We start from the raw sequence: 16,993 nt of genomic DNA, 5'->3' as shown, positions 1-16,993 counted from the left end.
TTTACCCTATTTACATGCCTGCATATTCCTTCTATGTTGTTTTCCCCCTACAGCTTTACTAAGGGAATTAATTATCTAGAAGAACAGGAACATACAGTAAGTACATCTGAGATACAGGATGAGACACAGTATGTCATCTATTAGGCCTGGCTAAGACCAGCAGCTGATGCTAAATGGGAAGGAACATGCACCAAATGTTTTTTAATCACAAAGTTAGTAATTAATTGCTCTTTAAAATACATTTTATGCTTCTTTCTGTCTGTGTACATGAAATGCACATTTATTACATGCCAAAAATTACAGCATTATGGTTTAAATGTGATTGGCACGGAAGTCCGGAAATCAGCGTTAATGTTCCCACAGCAACTTTAATTCCGACCGTGTGCACATGCGGGCTGTAACGGCCTCCGCTCCAGGATCATACATATAGATGGTCTGGGCGGGAGGCTAACGACCCATATCCTCAACTGTAGTTACAGGAAGAAAACAAAGGCCATCAGCTGCGCGCCTGTCCGCGTGTGGATAAAAACAATGGCCCTGCGCCCCGCGCTGTGTAATCAGAGATGAAAGAATCTGCTGTGAGGCCGGCACTTAGGGGGACAGTTTCTGTTGCTGTGGGAACCCGGACTTTGCATTTCCTGACTTTGGGGTAATTAAAATGTCAGCCTTAATGTGGCATTAATGAAGCTTGCCATAAAAAATCCTTTGTTTTGTCCTCTAAAAAAATTGCTTAAAAGTTCAAACTGAACCAAGTGTACTAAAAATTTTAATCTCGGGAACTTGGACTGGTGAAGCAAAGGGCTGGGGGTAGGAAGGCCAATGGAGGTGGATGGCAGGAAAGAGAGGGACGAGCCCAGGAGTCTCCTGGCCAGCGTTTGGCCCCAGCAAGTCATGCTACCTGCAGAGCTAAAGTTAACCCCACCCACACAACACTTTGGTAATGTGCAAAGGTTAAATTAAAAATAAACAAAAACTGTGAATGCGTAAGTGCATCTTGTCAAGGACACACAAAAGTAAGGCAGTTTGATGAGACCAGTGCAAAACGTGGGAAGGTAAGCAACCACGGATGCCAGCTCCCAACAAAAGAAAGACAACAGCATCCTGGGCCTACAGTCAAAAGCAGGGAGCACTGACCCAGGGAAGAGGCACCCCTCCACTCCTTCAAGGGGGCGCTTATTTTGGGGCAAGTGATATGGGAGAAATATGCAAGTGATAGTTCGGGTGGCCTCTGTCACGTGTACATGACTGTGCTAGGCTACAGCTTGCTATTTGACAAGAAAGGTCTTTCACTTAGAGAGCCTCGCCTGCTCTCCTGATGTGGTTTAGTCCTGTTTCAGCATTTGAAGGGAGAGCCTATTCAGTTTTGTATCCATTTCAAACCTTATCTCAGTGCCTTCCATTGTCATCATCTGAGTTTGAAAGGTAAAGAGGTGACAAACTAGGAGGTAATGGAGGAGTATACTAAAGGAAATTGTTAGTGTGGGTAATAGTAACCTTAGGACTAATTTAACATCATCATCTCACAACAGAAGGCGCTTCTCAACCATATTCCTTCTTAGTTTGAACATTGCTGGGATCTTTGGCCAAATCTGAAGTGGCTGGGCAGGTTACATAGTCAATTGAGAATGTCAGGGGTCAGACTTACTTATCCTCTTCCCTCTACAATTTGGCCTGTGCCCTTCAGAGGCAATGACGCTGTGGCCTACCCACCCTTACTGGTCCATATTCAGAGCTGACTTCTTCTGTGGGGATGTTTATATATCGTGTTTTATAACCCACTCACCAAAATGAGTAATTGCACATTTTCAAGATGCCCGTTTACAGCCTGGAATGCCATCTCTAGGCTTGGAACAAAGAATCCAGGCTGCCCACAGTGAGAACAAAGCCACAGACATCCCTCAGTATCTGAATGAGTTAATTATGAGCAAGTCATTCATCTGTCTGTCAGTTTTCTCATCTGTACACTGGGAAGAATTATACTGACTGACAGGAAATGGGCATTAAAGCATGACTAAGAATCATTTTGCTAAACACATGACAAATGAAACAGTACTGTAAAAATTCAGGCACCTGTGCAAGCTGGGCATTCCACATGCTGGCGGATGTTTCCAAAATTAAAGAGATAACAAGTCAAGGGCACTGTTTATAAATGCCCCAAATCTGTTAGTTCTAAATAGGAACTGAATATTTCACCTTAAAGAAATTAGGCTTTTAAATTAATCTAAGGAAAGAATGACATTTGAAAGTAAAAAGAAAAGAAAAAATCCTCTTGAAAGCAAGAAGAATACCCAAAAGTTTAACAGCTTAAAATAAACCTCTTTCCTATCTTCTCTCCAAATGGCCAGATTTCTGCGAATTCTTCCTAAAAACAATTGTCTTCGAAGTGTAAGCTCAACTCAGGACAAACTACGATCCGAATATATTTGGAGAAAAGTAGAATCAATTAAACAACAGGTTGGAGCAGAAAAGACTTTCACATCTTAATGGCAAAATCAAACTGACTTCAAACAGCTGGAGATTAGGTTTCTCCTCCCTGTTCGGACACCCTACTGACTGGCCTCCTCGCCGCAGGGAACTGTACGGCTACCATGCTTGTTCAGTTCCTTGCACATCTCCCGTGGTAACGCCAAGGCCTGCTCAGAGGATGCTTATAGGAAAGTACAATAAATGGAGCTCAGTGCCTCCTCTAGTTAGAAAAACACTTTGCTGCAACAGGGGATTTCTGGTTGAAGGCCATTCTATGTAATCTTCCCACAAGGTCTGGCAGCAAGACAGGCGGGAAGGTCTGCACGCAGGGCTCCAGGCCTTTGGCCACAGGAACAGGCTACCCTCCTAGTAGGCCGGGACAGTGTGCACATGTCTACGGGCACTGTGCCACACTGTTTTCCAATCCTTCCTGTAATTACTATTGGGCTGGAGACTGCCAGGCAAGAAGGGCCAAGGATGTTCCTATTACAATGGCCAGCAGAACACAGTCCCCGCTTCTGACCCCCAGGTTTCTCCAGAGAGGCGGCCACTCTGTACAAATTACTCTGGCTGTGGAGATCTGGATTTCATTTTCTCGGGGCAGCTGGAGTGTGGTCTCAGAACCATCTTCCTTCACCCCAACTCCACCCCTGGGTCTTGTCCCTCTATCTAGAGACTATTATGATGAAGCAAGGAAGGAATGCAATCTCTTGCAGGAATGAATTCACCTCTGGCCCTCTTTGCAGAATTTTGCATTTGTTTTGCCAGAATAATGACACTAGGAAACTTAGAATGTCATTTCCTAATTAATAATTTTTGTCTTTGTGGACAGAATAAATGGAGTCTTTTTTTTTTTTTATAAGACTTTTTTTTTTTTTTGTCATTTTAAAGAAGAATACGCCAGCTGTTTGCCTGTTACCAGATTTCCCTAATGGAGATAAGATCAGAATAGTTGTTAGGTACTTCAAGACTAAAAGGAATATTCTTTGGGATTGGAACCCAAAGTTTTCCCATTACTTTCCTTTGTTAACACACATATATCTTTCTCTTTCACGTATTGGGTTACATTGCAAAAAGAGAAAGAAGTCTCCTAAATGTGATTTATCAACTTTCTTAAAATAGAATTTAAACAAGTGACTCCCAGATTAGTGAGAAGACAGCAAAAATAAACAGCAATGGAGTGATTTTAATAGCGACGATCTCATTAAGCTGCCCATTTCCAAATTTAGCCTGTAGGCAGTTTTTTTAATTAAAAAATATTTTTAACCTGAGTTTCTATTGGCTACGTGAGGCCTGGGTGGCTTCTGAATTCTTGGAAGCCATTCTCTTTTCCTCTGTAAATTTATGCTATCCTTTAACCACTTCAAAAATAAATTAAAAACTGGAAAGACAGAAATTCAGCCAAGCTACATGAGACTCCAATAACTAATGCAAAGCTGATTTGTGTTAAGTAATTTCAAAATGGATGTTTCCTTGCATCTAACTGGCCGTATGAGATCCACATTTGGCTGCTCAATTAAGTCAAGGTGGAAAGTGCCCTTATTCCGATCCGGGGGACAAAAGAATTAGCTACACAACTTCACAACTTCTTTTTTTGAGTTAATGTTATGGGAGATGATGTAGTTTCTGTGTAATTAATCATCCTTTTGAGGCCAAATGGCTGGTCACCTGGTTTTAACATCCCGTTTTGAAAATAGAGATGTTGGCTGAAACAAAATGGTGGCAAGTGATTTTTGGCTACTTTAGACCGAATGGAAACAGCCTGCTCTGAAGGCGACTGAGCCAGAGCCAGAGCCAGGGGAGAAGCCCACTCCACGCCCCGAGAGACAGCGCCACTGTACTGGTGTACTCACAATCAGATGACCCGGTGTGAGCGTGAGAGTTTGTCAGTGAACGTGTTGAGTGGATGAGGGCTGGGTCTGGAGACAAAACAGCTTCAAAGTTCAGGCAGGGAAGGCCCGGCTTGGCGCTGGATCCACCCGGCTGAGTAATCTCATTCTCCTCAGATGCCTTCTGGTTTTCAGCTGTCTTGGGTTTCTTCCTGAAAATAAACAAAGGGCCCTTTGAAGGAACTGAATGCATATTTGGGAAAAGGCATTTTTAGAATCTGTTAAAGATAACTTGATTTTTTTTTTTGAGGGGGGATGGGAGGGAGTCCAGTATGTCCCTTGTTTTAAAACAAGCTGATTCTTGTTTTTTCTTTTTCTTTTCCCTCCAGTAATGGCCTAACTGGGAACACATGAAAGCATATGGGCCAAGCAAACAGCACCACATTTGGACTCCGTTGGCTGCATAAAAAGACCCTGTCCCGGAACTTTAGACAGCTTGAGCTACGTATGGCTGACATTATCCAAGAAGGCATCCTTTTCCCCCTTCAGAGTTTTAACATGGTCTGGAAAAATACTAGTGGAGGTTTACCGTTCTAGCATTTGTCAGGAAGCTTAGAGACAGGACTCGTGGAGTAATGGGAGGAGCACTGGACTGGGAGTCAGGAGACTTGAGCTATCGTACTAGCTGTGCCTCTAACTTGCTGTGTGGCCTTGGGCACCTCACTTCACCTCTCTGGGCTTCAGTTTCCTCATCTGTAAAATAAAGGGCTTGGATTAGAAGGCCTTAAAGGTTCCTTCCAGCTTTAATTTCTCTTCATGGAACACATTATGAACATTCAACTTTTTTGCAGTTTTATTAGGTTTTATTTTAGATCAATACATAATTTCAAATCACAATCTAAATGTTCAGGCTGTACAGATGAGAGAGGTTTGGAGGTTTAGTGATGGAGGTTTTTGTTAAGATAGCAAATGGACAGTGAAAAGAAGACTTAGATTCCATAGGTAGGGGGAAGGTGTCACTGGAGATCCTCTATTCCAAACTCATTACTCACCCAAAGCTTGAGATTTCCCCCGCCCTCCTTTTTTATTTAGTGCATGAACTGCTTTTTAACAAGTTTACTTATTGATTTTTAGAAAGTGAGAGCAAGAGTGAAAGAGAGAAACATCGATTTGTAGTTCCTCTTGTTTATGCATTCATGGGTGATTCTTGTATGTGTCCTGACCAAGGATCCAACCTGCTACCTTGGTGTTACTGTGATGACACTCTGAGCAACCTGGCCAGGGCTTCATGACTCTTGGTATAGGAATGTGACAGGGTGTCTGAGATGTGATGAAGAGATTGGTAAAGGGAATTAGAAAGTAATTATTGCTAATAGTTATTTGGGGTCAGGAATAGGAAGCAAAAGAGCTAAGTTATTGATCAAGTCCAGTCTTCACTCCCTTGGACAATGCAACTGATATAAACAAATAAATGCTTAACTTAGACTGCACATACCCTAGGCCTCAGTCAAATTGAATTATTAATCATACCCTGAAAATTCTCCCCAATTTCCTTGGCTCTGTGCTTCTAGAACTATATGCATGGTGACCAGAGAAAGTGCTTTCTTTTTGGTCGAAGATCATGTGTGGTACATACCCTGTTGTAAGTCCAGTTTCCATGCTTTCCTTATTTCTATAAGCATAGCAATGAACTTGTTACTCAGAATATCTTCTCTTGGGATTTGCTGTGCGGGGCAGTTAAATCTGCCCTCACAGAATATGGTGTTCTGATTAGCATACTGTGTTTCTGGTCCAGTTGGCTGTGAAATAAATCTGCTTTTCCAGAGGGCAGGAGGCAGAGGTGGGGTGGCATGGATGAAAACAGAGGGAAGCTTTCAGACATATTTTTCAGGATGGAGGAAGCCAATGTAAGAGAAGGGACAAATTGTAGCGCTTTACCCACTGTTTGTTGAGTGGGTGACTGTGGAACTAACCCCCAGATTCTGAGTGTCTACATGGACCTGCAAAAACCAGGTTTCTAGGTTTTAGTTTAATGAGGTCCCCAACTCCTTTCTTTCCCTAAGAAAACCAGCAGCTCCTCTAAGGTCCTTATTTCTATTACTGCTGTCTGTGCCCAGGTTGGAAACCCCAGGGTCACACACCTTCCTCTGCCTTAAAGTCAACTCATCAAGTCCCGACAGTTCTGCTTCCTTTATATTTTATCATCCGTGTTTCCATTCCATTTCCATTGCAATTGCCCGAACACCTTTTATTTGGGCTGTTGCTCACTTCCTGGCTCTCTATTCTCCTTGACTCCTAGTCTCACTTCTTGACATTCACTAAATCTGAGGTGACCACATCAGCCTGACCCTATTCTACCTTAGCTCACATGCCCTATATGTTGGCCATCTTGAACTCTCAAATTTTGTGAATATTTCCAGAACGTCCTGGGGAATCTTCATCCTTGGTCAAGTTATTTCTCTTGCTTTGAATGCCCCTATTTCAACTATATTGAAATCCTATTTACCCTTTATATTTATTAAATGTTGTCTCCATCTTATAACTGTCTTGATTTCTCTCTGTCCGATAAGACCTCACCCTCTGTCTCTCAAATTCTTCTGCCTCCTATCTTTCTTTGAAACACCGAACACTTTTTCCTTATTTTATTTTACTTACTCAATTTTGCTGCAATTATGTACTTATTAGAGGTCTGGTGCATGGATTCGTGCACTGGTGGGGTCCTTCGGCCTGGCCTGTGGGGATCAGGCCGAAACCAGCTCTCCGACATCCCCCGAGGGGCCCTGGATTGCGAGAGGGCGGTTCTTGGGTGACGCACCCCAGAATTGGGCTCCCTCCTCTCTGGTTCCAGGTGCATCACCTGAGAACCACTGCTGCCAAGACACTGCAGCTCAGCAGCTCCTGTGTTGAGTGTCTGCACCCTGGTGGTCAGTGTGTGTCATAGCTACCAGTCGGATGGTCAGACAGTCACTTAGGCTTTTATATATATAGATTATCCCTCCTCTAGGACACTGTAAACTCTGAGGGTTAGGAAATGTCCTTGTTATTATTGAATTCTCTGTGTTCATGCACTTTCCCCCTCTTCCTTCCCTCCCACCATTCATTTATTCATGTATTCATTTTCCAAATACTTGTTATGTGGCTATGGTGTGCCAGCGTGGATTAGGGAATAGAACAAGCCTGGTTTCTACCTTCCCAGTGTTTGCTGTCTAGTGTGTACTGTTAAGCCAATAGGTTAGACACAGCATAATTCAATATATACTTGTTGATAGAATGAAATGGTGAAGAAATTAAAGTATATTTTGAGAATAGTCATAGTCTGAATCCCAATTAAGTTTGCTACTCTTTATACAGCAGTGAAATCTACCTTGAATGGCTGCTTTTACTTTGAATCCATGAAGGGCACTCGGTAGGAGTAGGGACATTTTGCTCACTAAAGTTAGGCTGCTCCTCACGATTCATTTAAATACAGGGATGAAATACTAATGACAATCACAACAGAAAAAATATTTATCCTGGCTGCTCTTAGTAAGGCCTACACTATTTCAGATGTGAGCTTTCAGAATTAAGGAAGTTCTTTCAAAAATGAGCATATGCCCAACATTACTCTTTTATTTTTATGATTGCACAAATTGTATTATTCTTTATACTAGAGGCCCGGTGCACAAAAATTTGTGCACTCGGGGGGGAAAGGGGGGTCCCTCAGACTGGCCTGTGCCCTCTCCCAGTCTGGGACCCCTCGGGAGAAAATGCCCTGCTGGCTTAGGCCTGCTCCCGGGTGGTAGAGGGCAGGCCCAATCCCTAGGTGCAGTCCCTGGTCGGGCTCAGAGCAGGGCTGATGGGGAGGCTGTGGCCCCGCCCCCTGTCACACACAGAGCAGGGCCCATGGGGGGGGGGTTGGGGCGCTGTACCCTGTCACACACAGAGCAGGGCCGATCAGGGGGTTGGGGAGCTCCTTCCTGTCACGCACAGAGCAGGGCTGATCAGGGGGTTGGGGCACCTTCCCCTGTCATGAACAGAGCAGGGCCAATAGGGAGGTTGTGGCCCCACCCCCTGTCACACACAGAGCCGCAGGCAATCATGGGGTTTGGGCACTGCCCCCTGTCACGCTGATCCCGGTGCTGGGAGGCATATTACCCTTTTACTATATAGGATAGAGGCCTGGTGCACAGGTGGGGCTGGCTGGTTTGCCCTGAAGGGTGTCCTGGATCAGGGTGGGGTTCCCCACTGGGGTGCCTGGCCAGTCTGGGTGAGGGGCTGAGGGCTGTTTTCAGGCTGGGGGTGACTGAAGCTCCCAACCGCTCCTTTTTTTCTTTTTTTTTTTTTTTTTTATTCTGGGCCAGCTTTAGCTTTGAGGCTTGGCTCCAGCTTTTAGGTCTCCACTGCTGAAAGTAGGTTTCTGGCCTTTGCTTACAATGTTGTGATCCTGCTGGCTGAAGCCTGGTGACTAAAGCAGGTTTCTGGGGTTTTGTTTAGCTTCTATATTTGTTACATAGTTGCTTAGAGTTGCAGCTCAGAGGCCTGCAGCGGCAGGCGGGAAACGTTGGAGTCCTCCGTCACTGAAGCAAGCAAGCCTCATGTTAGTTTCAAGCTGCCTGGCTGCTGGCTGCCATCTTGGCTGGCAGTTAATTTGCATATCTCGCTGATTAGCCAATGGGAAGGGTAGCGGTCGTACGCCAATTACCATGTTTCTCTTTTATTAGATAGGATAAATGCCCTTGCTTCCTTCCCTAGATTTCACCCAGCTTCCTACCTGATATCTTGCACCACACTCTCCTACTTGTTATCTTAAAGATCACCTTTGGGGTACATTCAAAACAAAGAGGCATTGGGGTCATCTCTATGAACAGAAAGTATTGAAAACTGAACCTTAATTGGTTCATACCCCCATTTGCCTAATATCACTTTGCTTGTCTGTATGCCATTAGGCTGTTTCCCAGCTGCCAGAGAGCAGAGAGCCACTCAGTGTTCTCAGAAGCAGTTCATTCCCATCCCACCTTCTCCGAAAGTCCTTCTGGACTCCTTTTCCCAGAGTTGAGTAACACTGAAATCTAGCCTCAGTCTATGTCTACAAATGCCCAGGTGGGTTATTCTGACCCTATTTTTTCAATTAATAGTTTATTAAGAAGGGAAGAGCAAGTCCTATAGTAATTCATTTAAAATACCTTCTTTGGTTGTGTGAAAAATAATTATACAAACAGCACATCTGAGGACCAGTCTCTTTCAGCCCCTGTGGCTCTGCATTCCTGCCCGGAGCCATTAGAGGGCAGCAGCACACTGGCTGGCTCCTGGCAGCCTTTTGGAGAGGCACCTCCCCACCAGACCAGAACCTTCCTCTCCTGGTCACCATGCCAAAGGTTGCTTTGCCAAGCTCTGGCCGCTAGGCCTCTTTCTTTCTTTTCAGCGCTCTCTCCCTCTCTCTCTCTCTCCCCTACCCCACTCCCCTTTTCTCTCTCCCTCCTTTCCTCCCTCCCAGTGTTAAAATTATACACTCTGATGAAGTCGCCCCTCAACCGGAAAATGAAAGCTCCAATGAAAAAGTTAGACAAGCCAACAATAACAAAGAAAGAAACTGGGAGAAAGGGGAAAGGAGGCTGGTGAGGGGGAAGGATTTAAGAACAAGAAAAGGGCAGATGTTTTGTAAATATATGCAAAGCAAAACTGGGTGTACCCTGAACACTTCCACTGAGAAACAGACCAATCATTGTGCACTTCCTCCCGCCACTCTGGTGGGAGCTCTGCATTTAAAAAAAAAAAAAAAAGTGTGGCTGCAGGCACCTGCCTTTCAACGGTTAGTTCTGACACCCTGACTGAATATCTCCCAATTGTCCAAGGAGAACAAAACCATTTGATCTTCCCACTGCAAACAGTTCTGTTAAGAGAAAAAGACTGCTTCAAGGCTGGGAAGGCATTCTAAGGTGACTGGCAATTGGGTTAGCCAGCGGGCCCTTCTGGTTTTTAACTCTCACTGTGCTGGCCCTGGCAACAAGTTTTGGACTGAAACATAGCAGTGAGAAAGGCTGTGGAGGAGTTGGCTCTTTCCTTACTAGACCATATTGTATGTGGAAGGAAATATGCATTAAAACATATTGATGAGATGTAGGTATCATGCATGTGAAATGCATGGAAATTAACCAGAGAGGCGGCATTTCACGTATACATCTCACACTTCTTCGCACACATTGCGCACATACAGTGATGGCAGTGCTTTCTACAACATATGGAAAATAAATATTTTATCTGTGTGAGCTCTTATCAGTCTCCAGGGGCTTTGGAGAGCAGAGTGCTCTCTTCTATCTCCCTCTCCCAATTTTCTCTCCGCCAGGCTCCCCCTCTCCCGCTCATTAAGCGTGCCTTCCACTCACCAGTCTGCTTGGATCGGAAAGAATTAGTGAGAACCTCCTCTGGATGAATAATTACTCAGTCATTAGATCATGATAATTTAGACCAGTGATGCCCCCCCCCCCCCCAATCTTTTTGGACTGGTAACCATTTCCTTACGCTCCTTCCCAACAGTGCCTTGGGGGAAGGCTTAGGGAATGTTTGGGTTTGGGGGCAAAGGGCAGGTGGAAACAAGGCATCCAGTGAGAGTTGGTGGCAGGATTGTGTTCTACCACCTCGTAGCTGTGTGCTCTAGACAGGCCACTCTGCTTCTCTGGGCCTCTGTTTCTTCATTGAAAAAGTAGAAATAATAATAATACCTTCTAGGGCTGATGTGAGAAATGAGATAATTCATGTCAAGTGGGTGGCACATCCTGGCATATGGTCAGTGCCCAGTGATGGTAGCTCTTTTCACAGAGAGTGTCATTTCTATGGTTCTGTCTTTTCTGCTATAACAGAGCACTTCCTTTATGTTAGTAATCTTTTTTGTTCAGTAATCTTTTTTAATATATAGATTTGGGCAGAGGCAAATGGGCTGTAATTGTAGCAAAGGTGGAAAAAATGCTGGGACAAGCACCTCCTCTTGAGCGCTATGATCTCACTGTATTACCCTCCTGACACCTCCTGTCTGCTCACATTGGTCCTGCTGCTGCTGTACCAAGAGCTATTCTTCACGCTGAGGCTTGAACAGGCTACCCTTGGCCTATGGAAGCCCATCAAACCTGAGCACCATGGTCTATTCATTAAAACCAACCTTTGGCACTCTCTCATCATGTGTTCTTACAATTTACTCTTTCACTACTTGGTCTAATGTTCTCATATCAATTTAAGATGTTTTTGTGATTAAAACATTTTATTCTCTCTCTTTTTTTAAAACTTTCTTGGCAAGGCTGACATACAGTGTTTTTCAGTGTATATCTCCCCCACTGTATCAGGCAGGATCCTGGCAAGAAACAGATGGTACACTCAAAGGTTTGAACTGAAGAGAATTCAATGAGAGGATTATACTGAGGTTCATATGAGGTTAAGGGACCCTCAAGGGATGGTGAGCATCAGGGACTAACAGTTGTGGGAAGCTGTTAAATCTCAGCTTTAAACTGTTACCCCGAAGGAGCAAGGAAAGGTGTGGCTGGGAAGGAGGCTAGGTTAATAATGCCGTGACCTCACTCTCCTCCCACTCTCACACCTCTTGCTGATCTCTCCTTTAGGCCAAAGTCAGGAGGAAGCCAGAAGAAAAGACAGCTGGGCAACGGAGTTCAGAAAGGTCAGCCTCTGGGCCACAAATCAAGGCAGAGAATGGTTCTGGGGTTTTGTTTGTGTCCATCGGGGATGGAGGGAGACTAACAGACATGTCTATTCTTTCCCTCTCCGTTTCTTCACCCTTTGCCTCTCAATCTTACTTGCTGGAAGGAAAGAGGCACAACAAAATAAAAGGGAATCAATTCTCTTTTAGCGTCCACCTACCTATTTTGTCTACTTGCCATTTACAGGAGAAGAAAACTGAGTGTAAGCTCGACGACAGCAGGTGTTGGTGTGTGCTGCCATAACTCTGTTGTCTAGAAGAGTGCCTGGCACATATTAGATGTCCAGTGAATTTTAGTCGACTGAGCAAATACACTCATCTCTGTTGGGCCAGACACTATATATACATTCTCTCATTTAATTTTCACAACAGTCCAGGCAAATAGGCTGGGCCACTGGGCATGCTCGTCCAGGTGGTGTGGGAGTGGGTAGGTTTTAAAATCTAACACTCACCCCCTTTATACCCACCCCCAAGTCTTGAGACCTGGCCCAGGGTATTGTCAACCCACAGGAAGGGACAAAGTTTTGTAATTAGTCCACATTTTTATACTTTAATCACCTTTTTGCTTTTTGCACCTAGCAGGTCACTCTAAGTTTTGTCATTATTTCTCTTTCATATATGAGGGAGCTGAGTTTCTGAAAAGCACAGGCTGCAAGAATGGGACCCAATCTGTCCGTTCTCTAGGACCTGTGAAATGTGAAAGCAGGCGCTGGCTTTCTGCTCAGGTGAAATACTTTCAGTGGCAGAAACAGACGCTCACTTGGGGGCTGCCTGGCGATTTTCATGAAACCTTAGGTCCTGATTTCTGGGTCTGGATCTCGGCTCTATGCAGCACAGGGAGGTGGGAGTGGTGGAGACGCTCTCCTCTCCCAAAGGATACAGATACCTCAACACCTGCCTGCGTCCCAGTACTGCTGTGCTACCTGCACTGGCACAGTTATTCCAGGATGGAGAAAAACTCAGAGAAACACCTGATGTGGGAATCCTAAGGCACACCTTGCACTGGAACATGAGGATGAAGGAAGGTGCTCACACAAGTATGTTCCTTGCATAGGTAGGAAATGAAGAACTCTGTTTGATCTGGTGTCACATCTTCAGTCCCTAGTCACCTGACCCCATTGTACTGCAGAGCCCTCCGATGGCTCCCTCTCCATTCGGGCAGGTGGCCTGCCTGTCACCTGCACGTCCGCTACCATCAATCACAATTCAGGTGGCAAAGCATTCAAGGTATAAAGCAACACAACACAAAACAAGACAAGACAAAAACCTCTGGCTTTATCCCTTTGGGTTTGATATTTGCCAGAATAGCTATAAAGACATAGAAAATGAAAATGTGAAAATCCTACCTGAAGCCTAGGAGGGGCGTTAGCCTACCAGGCTTACCATTTTCCACTAACAGAGATGCCTGGAAAATATTATCCCATCACCTGCCTCACACCATATAGGAGAATTTGTGACTGTGACACATAGAGTAAGTTTTTGTTTCAAAGTGTGAAATTAGGTTACTTTGCACGCATAGCCTCTAAATAATGTAAATGCCTGGCTTTTCTAGTAAGAAGAAAATAAAATAACCCCAAATATTCATCTGTTATTTTTAGCAATGATTAATGAATACTTTATATCAATCTCTCATCAGTGTCTTCCTATAGGCATCCTACCTCCTACTCCAACATATTTCTGTACCGTGCCTTGAAAGAGCTGTACTGCTCCTACATACATGCCTGTTACAGAGGGAACTAAACCCAGTACACAGAGCTATGCATTCAGACGGCAGAGCTGAGCTAGATACAAAGGCTGAGAGATGTGGCCTTGGTCCCCGAGAGTAACAAGGAGGCAACAGCACAGGCACAGAGATACTCAGACAACAGATAGAAACGGGCAAGGAAAGCAGGCCTGGATTTGACCAGGGTGGCATGAAGCTCCAGGGAGGTGCAGCAGAGTGTCACAGTGAGGTGGCGAGAGGCCAACAAGTTGGGCAGGAGCTGCCACTGCTTTGGGTAGAGGTGCAGATGAGCGAGCAGAGCAGCACCACTCATGCACAGTGCGCTCAGGTCCAGCTAGGCGCAGCCCCTGGAGAGGAGGGCGCGATGCCGCCCAGGCGTGCACTACAGGTTAGAAGCTGAGAACCGCTGCAGGCACCTCAGGACTGAGTCCGATTACCTCACTGCATCCAACAGGTGAAGCCATCTAAAATTTCATCTGCTTTTACAATTGTGTGTTTTGTTTTTTTTAATTAAAGTGAACTAAGAGGCCTTTCATTGGAGCATAATGTACTCACAGTAGTTTCCAAATAAATGGTGTCACTCTTCAGGTAAATCACTCCAAGGCTTGGGCCTAGTGCAGATGTTCATTGGGGCAGGGGGCAGAGCGCGGCTGCATCTAGATCAGAGGAGAGACAAACAAAAATCAGGCTGCTAAGTGAACAGGTCATGGTGATCATTTGTTCGGATAAACACAGAACAGGACTTGGTTGAGAGGCTGGTGAGCACCTTGGCACCAGAGGAGGCAAGTCAGGGAAGGGGCTGGAAGAGGATGTCCTCCAGGTTCCCTTTTTAGTGTTCCCACCTGCGGGCCTGTCTGGTCCGACAGCATTGGCAGCCCTGGTAGCGCAGGTGGAATTGATTTTATGGCTCTGAGTTGGAAGCTGTGGTGGAGGGTAAGGTTTGGGGAAGAGGAGGGAGTGTCAGACAACTTTGCCATAGCCTACTCTTCTCCAGTGTTCCTGATTCCACTGCAGTCTCTCTCTCTCTCTCTCTCTCTTTAGTGCTCAATTCTTACCTATTTTCTTTTTTTAAAATGTTTTTATTGATTTTTAGAGAGAGAGAGAAAGATCAATGATAAGAGAGTAACATCTATTGGCTGCCTCCTGCACAGCCCCCACTAGGGATCAAGCCCGCAACCCAGGCATGTGCCCTGACTGGAACGGAACTGTTGACTTCTTGGTGCATGGGTTGATGCTCAACCATTGAGCAACACTGGCCAGGCAGCTCTTACCTATTTTCAAGACACCCACTGACCTGGCCAAATTTCTGAGCTCTTATCTTCTCTGTACACTTCACTGAAAAGGCTCCATGTCCTCTAACCTGTGGAGTTCAGCCTCAGGAGCTACTGAATGAACTACCACCTGTCTCAGAGCCACAACTCAGAGGCCTTTTCCCAGGTTTTGCATCTTTGGCCACATTGGGCTGAAATGATTCTTGAAGCTCTCCTCCCTTCTCATAGGGACCCTGCGTTACTCTGACTTCCCTCCTACCTTCAGTTCTCTTTTCTGCCTCACTCACTGGCTGGTCTTCTTTCTCCTGTTCCTAAGTTTAGATATTCCTCAAGATTCTCTCCTCAGGCTTTGCCTACACCCACCCTCCATGACCTCAACAATCCCTTCTCTACAGAGAACACCCACATTGCTATCTTTAGTGTTTGCTTTTGTCTACAGAGCTCCAGACCAACATTCTAAATAATTGCTGGTAATGGGCTCATTCATTCATTCATTCATTCAGTATTTATATACACACCTGGAAAATATGAATACTCCATGAAATACTGCATGGGCATTTCAAATTCAGAAAGTTTTAAACAGAATTTATCGCTTCTCCCTCAAAATATGTTCCTTCTCCAGCCTCCTCCTCTCCTGCCATTGGTACCATCTTCCTCCAGTTACTTGGACATACAACTGAGGAGTCTTCTCTAACAACTCCTTTTCTTTTGCTTCCCAAATCTAATCAGCTGCCAAGTTCTGTGGATTTTACTCAGGCTGTGCTTCCTTAATCAATACCTGCTTTCTATCTCAATACTGATTTATCCTTTTATCACCTGTTACCAGGATTGCTGGGGGAGCCTCCTAACTGCCTTCACTTCCTCTAGAATCTAGATTCTCTTTACCACTAGCCCATTCTTCATAATCAATATTACATTCATTTTTCTAAAGTACCACTCTAAACATACCACTTTTTTGCTCATTTGCTTACTTTTCAGTTTGGCATTCAAAGCCCTTATAACATAGCCCCAATCTAATTTCCTAGTCTTAGCTCTACAGTCCATTCTCCACTTCTGCAAAGTCCCACCCCTTCCCACCATGCTCATGGTGATGCATCCCTTTCCCAATGTCCATATAAACTAGTAGCTTCAAGGGCCATCCAAATGCTACCTCAGTTATGAAGCATTTCCCAAAGGAAAGTGAATCCCGAAGCACTTTTGCACTTGGTGCTTGAATCCTGAAGCACGTTTGCACTAAGCTCTTTGCACATTCTATGGACTCTAATAATTATTTGTGTACTATCTCTCCCCCTCTCTAAAGGCCTTGAAAGCAGAGACAGTTTTTACTTTGTATGCCCTGTAGTGCGCAATGCCCAGCACACAGGTTTGCGCTCAGCTGATGTCTGCTGAACTGCATTTAAAAGGAAAAAAAGACTCTTGCTCAGAGTCAATGGAAGCTGAGACTGAATTGGAAAGCTCATCTATTCCAACCCCTCATTCTTTCAGATGAGGAGATGAAAGGCACTGACTTGCTCAACACCACATCCTTGTTGCTGGCTGGGCAATGATAACTTATATAAAAGCTCACAAATCTCTAACGATCTCTCAGTGCTTGCTCAGCACCAATAGGCCCAGCAGACCATCAGTATTGACCAGACAAGACAGACTCAGGGGTAGGGAGTGCACTACCTGTAAAGACATGCTAGGGTCCAAAAAAATAAAGAATTTTGCTTTACTTATTCACCTCAATAAACTGAACTCATAAATATCTTTTTATAGTTAAATAATGTTTTAAAATTGAGGTGATTTAAAGTAGAAAGAAGCAAACCTTGCTAACATTACCAGCAGAAACAATCACTACAATATTGCAGATACCACTGGGGCGATAAACTCAAGGTGAAAACCAGAATGAAGGAATTTCTCACGCTTTGCAAACGCAATGGGTTCAGCTGAAGTTCTTGGTGAGAACATGCTGCAGCAATTCTATGCTTCAATTTATGACCTTATGGAAACACAGGTTATTGACAATTTTGCTATTATGCCA

The 16,993-nt window shown here is 44.7% G+C and overlaps 1 protein-coding gene across 12 annotated transcripts in view; it reads right to left on the bottom strand.

The window, feature by feature from the left end:
• ZBTB20 (zinc finger and BTB domain containing 20) overlaps positions 1-16,993 on the bottom strand; it is a 919,384-nt gene that overhangs the window by 67,766 nt on the left and 834,625 nt on the right. For all 12 annotated transcript variants that reach the window (XM_059687788.1, XM_059687786.1, XM_059687787.1 and 9 more), the window contains 3 exons: positions 14,255-14,355; positions 4,885-5,048; positions 4,320-4,507 (listed from right to left, as the gene is read on the bottom strand). In XM_059687788.1, the coding sequence (XP_059543771.1) occupies positions 4,320-4,507; positions 4,885-4,895 (199 nt within the window). In that variant the 5' untranslated portion in view covers positions 4,896-5,048; positions 14,255-14,355. The remainder of the gene's footprint in view (positions 1-4,319; positions 4,508-4,884; positions 5,049-14,254; positions 14,356-16,993) is intronic.

Source organism: Myotis daubentonii, chromosome 3 (assembly GCF_963259705.1).
Source record: "Myotis daubentonii chromosome 3, mMyoDau2.1, whole genome shotgun sequence".
Classification (NCBI taxonomy): domain Eukaryota; kingdom Metazoa; phylum Chordata; class Mammalia; order Chiroptera; family Vespertilionidae; genus Myotis; species Myotis daubentonii.
The sequence above is the reverse complement of the archived record's forward strand: the minus strand, read 5'-3'. Positions and strand labels throughout refer to the sequence as shown.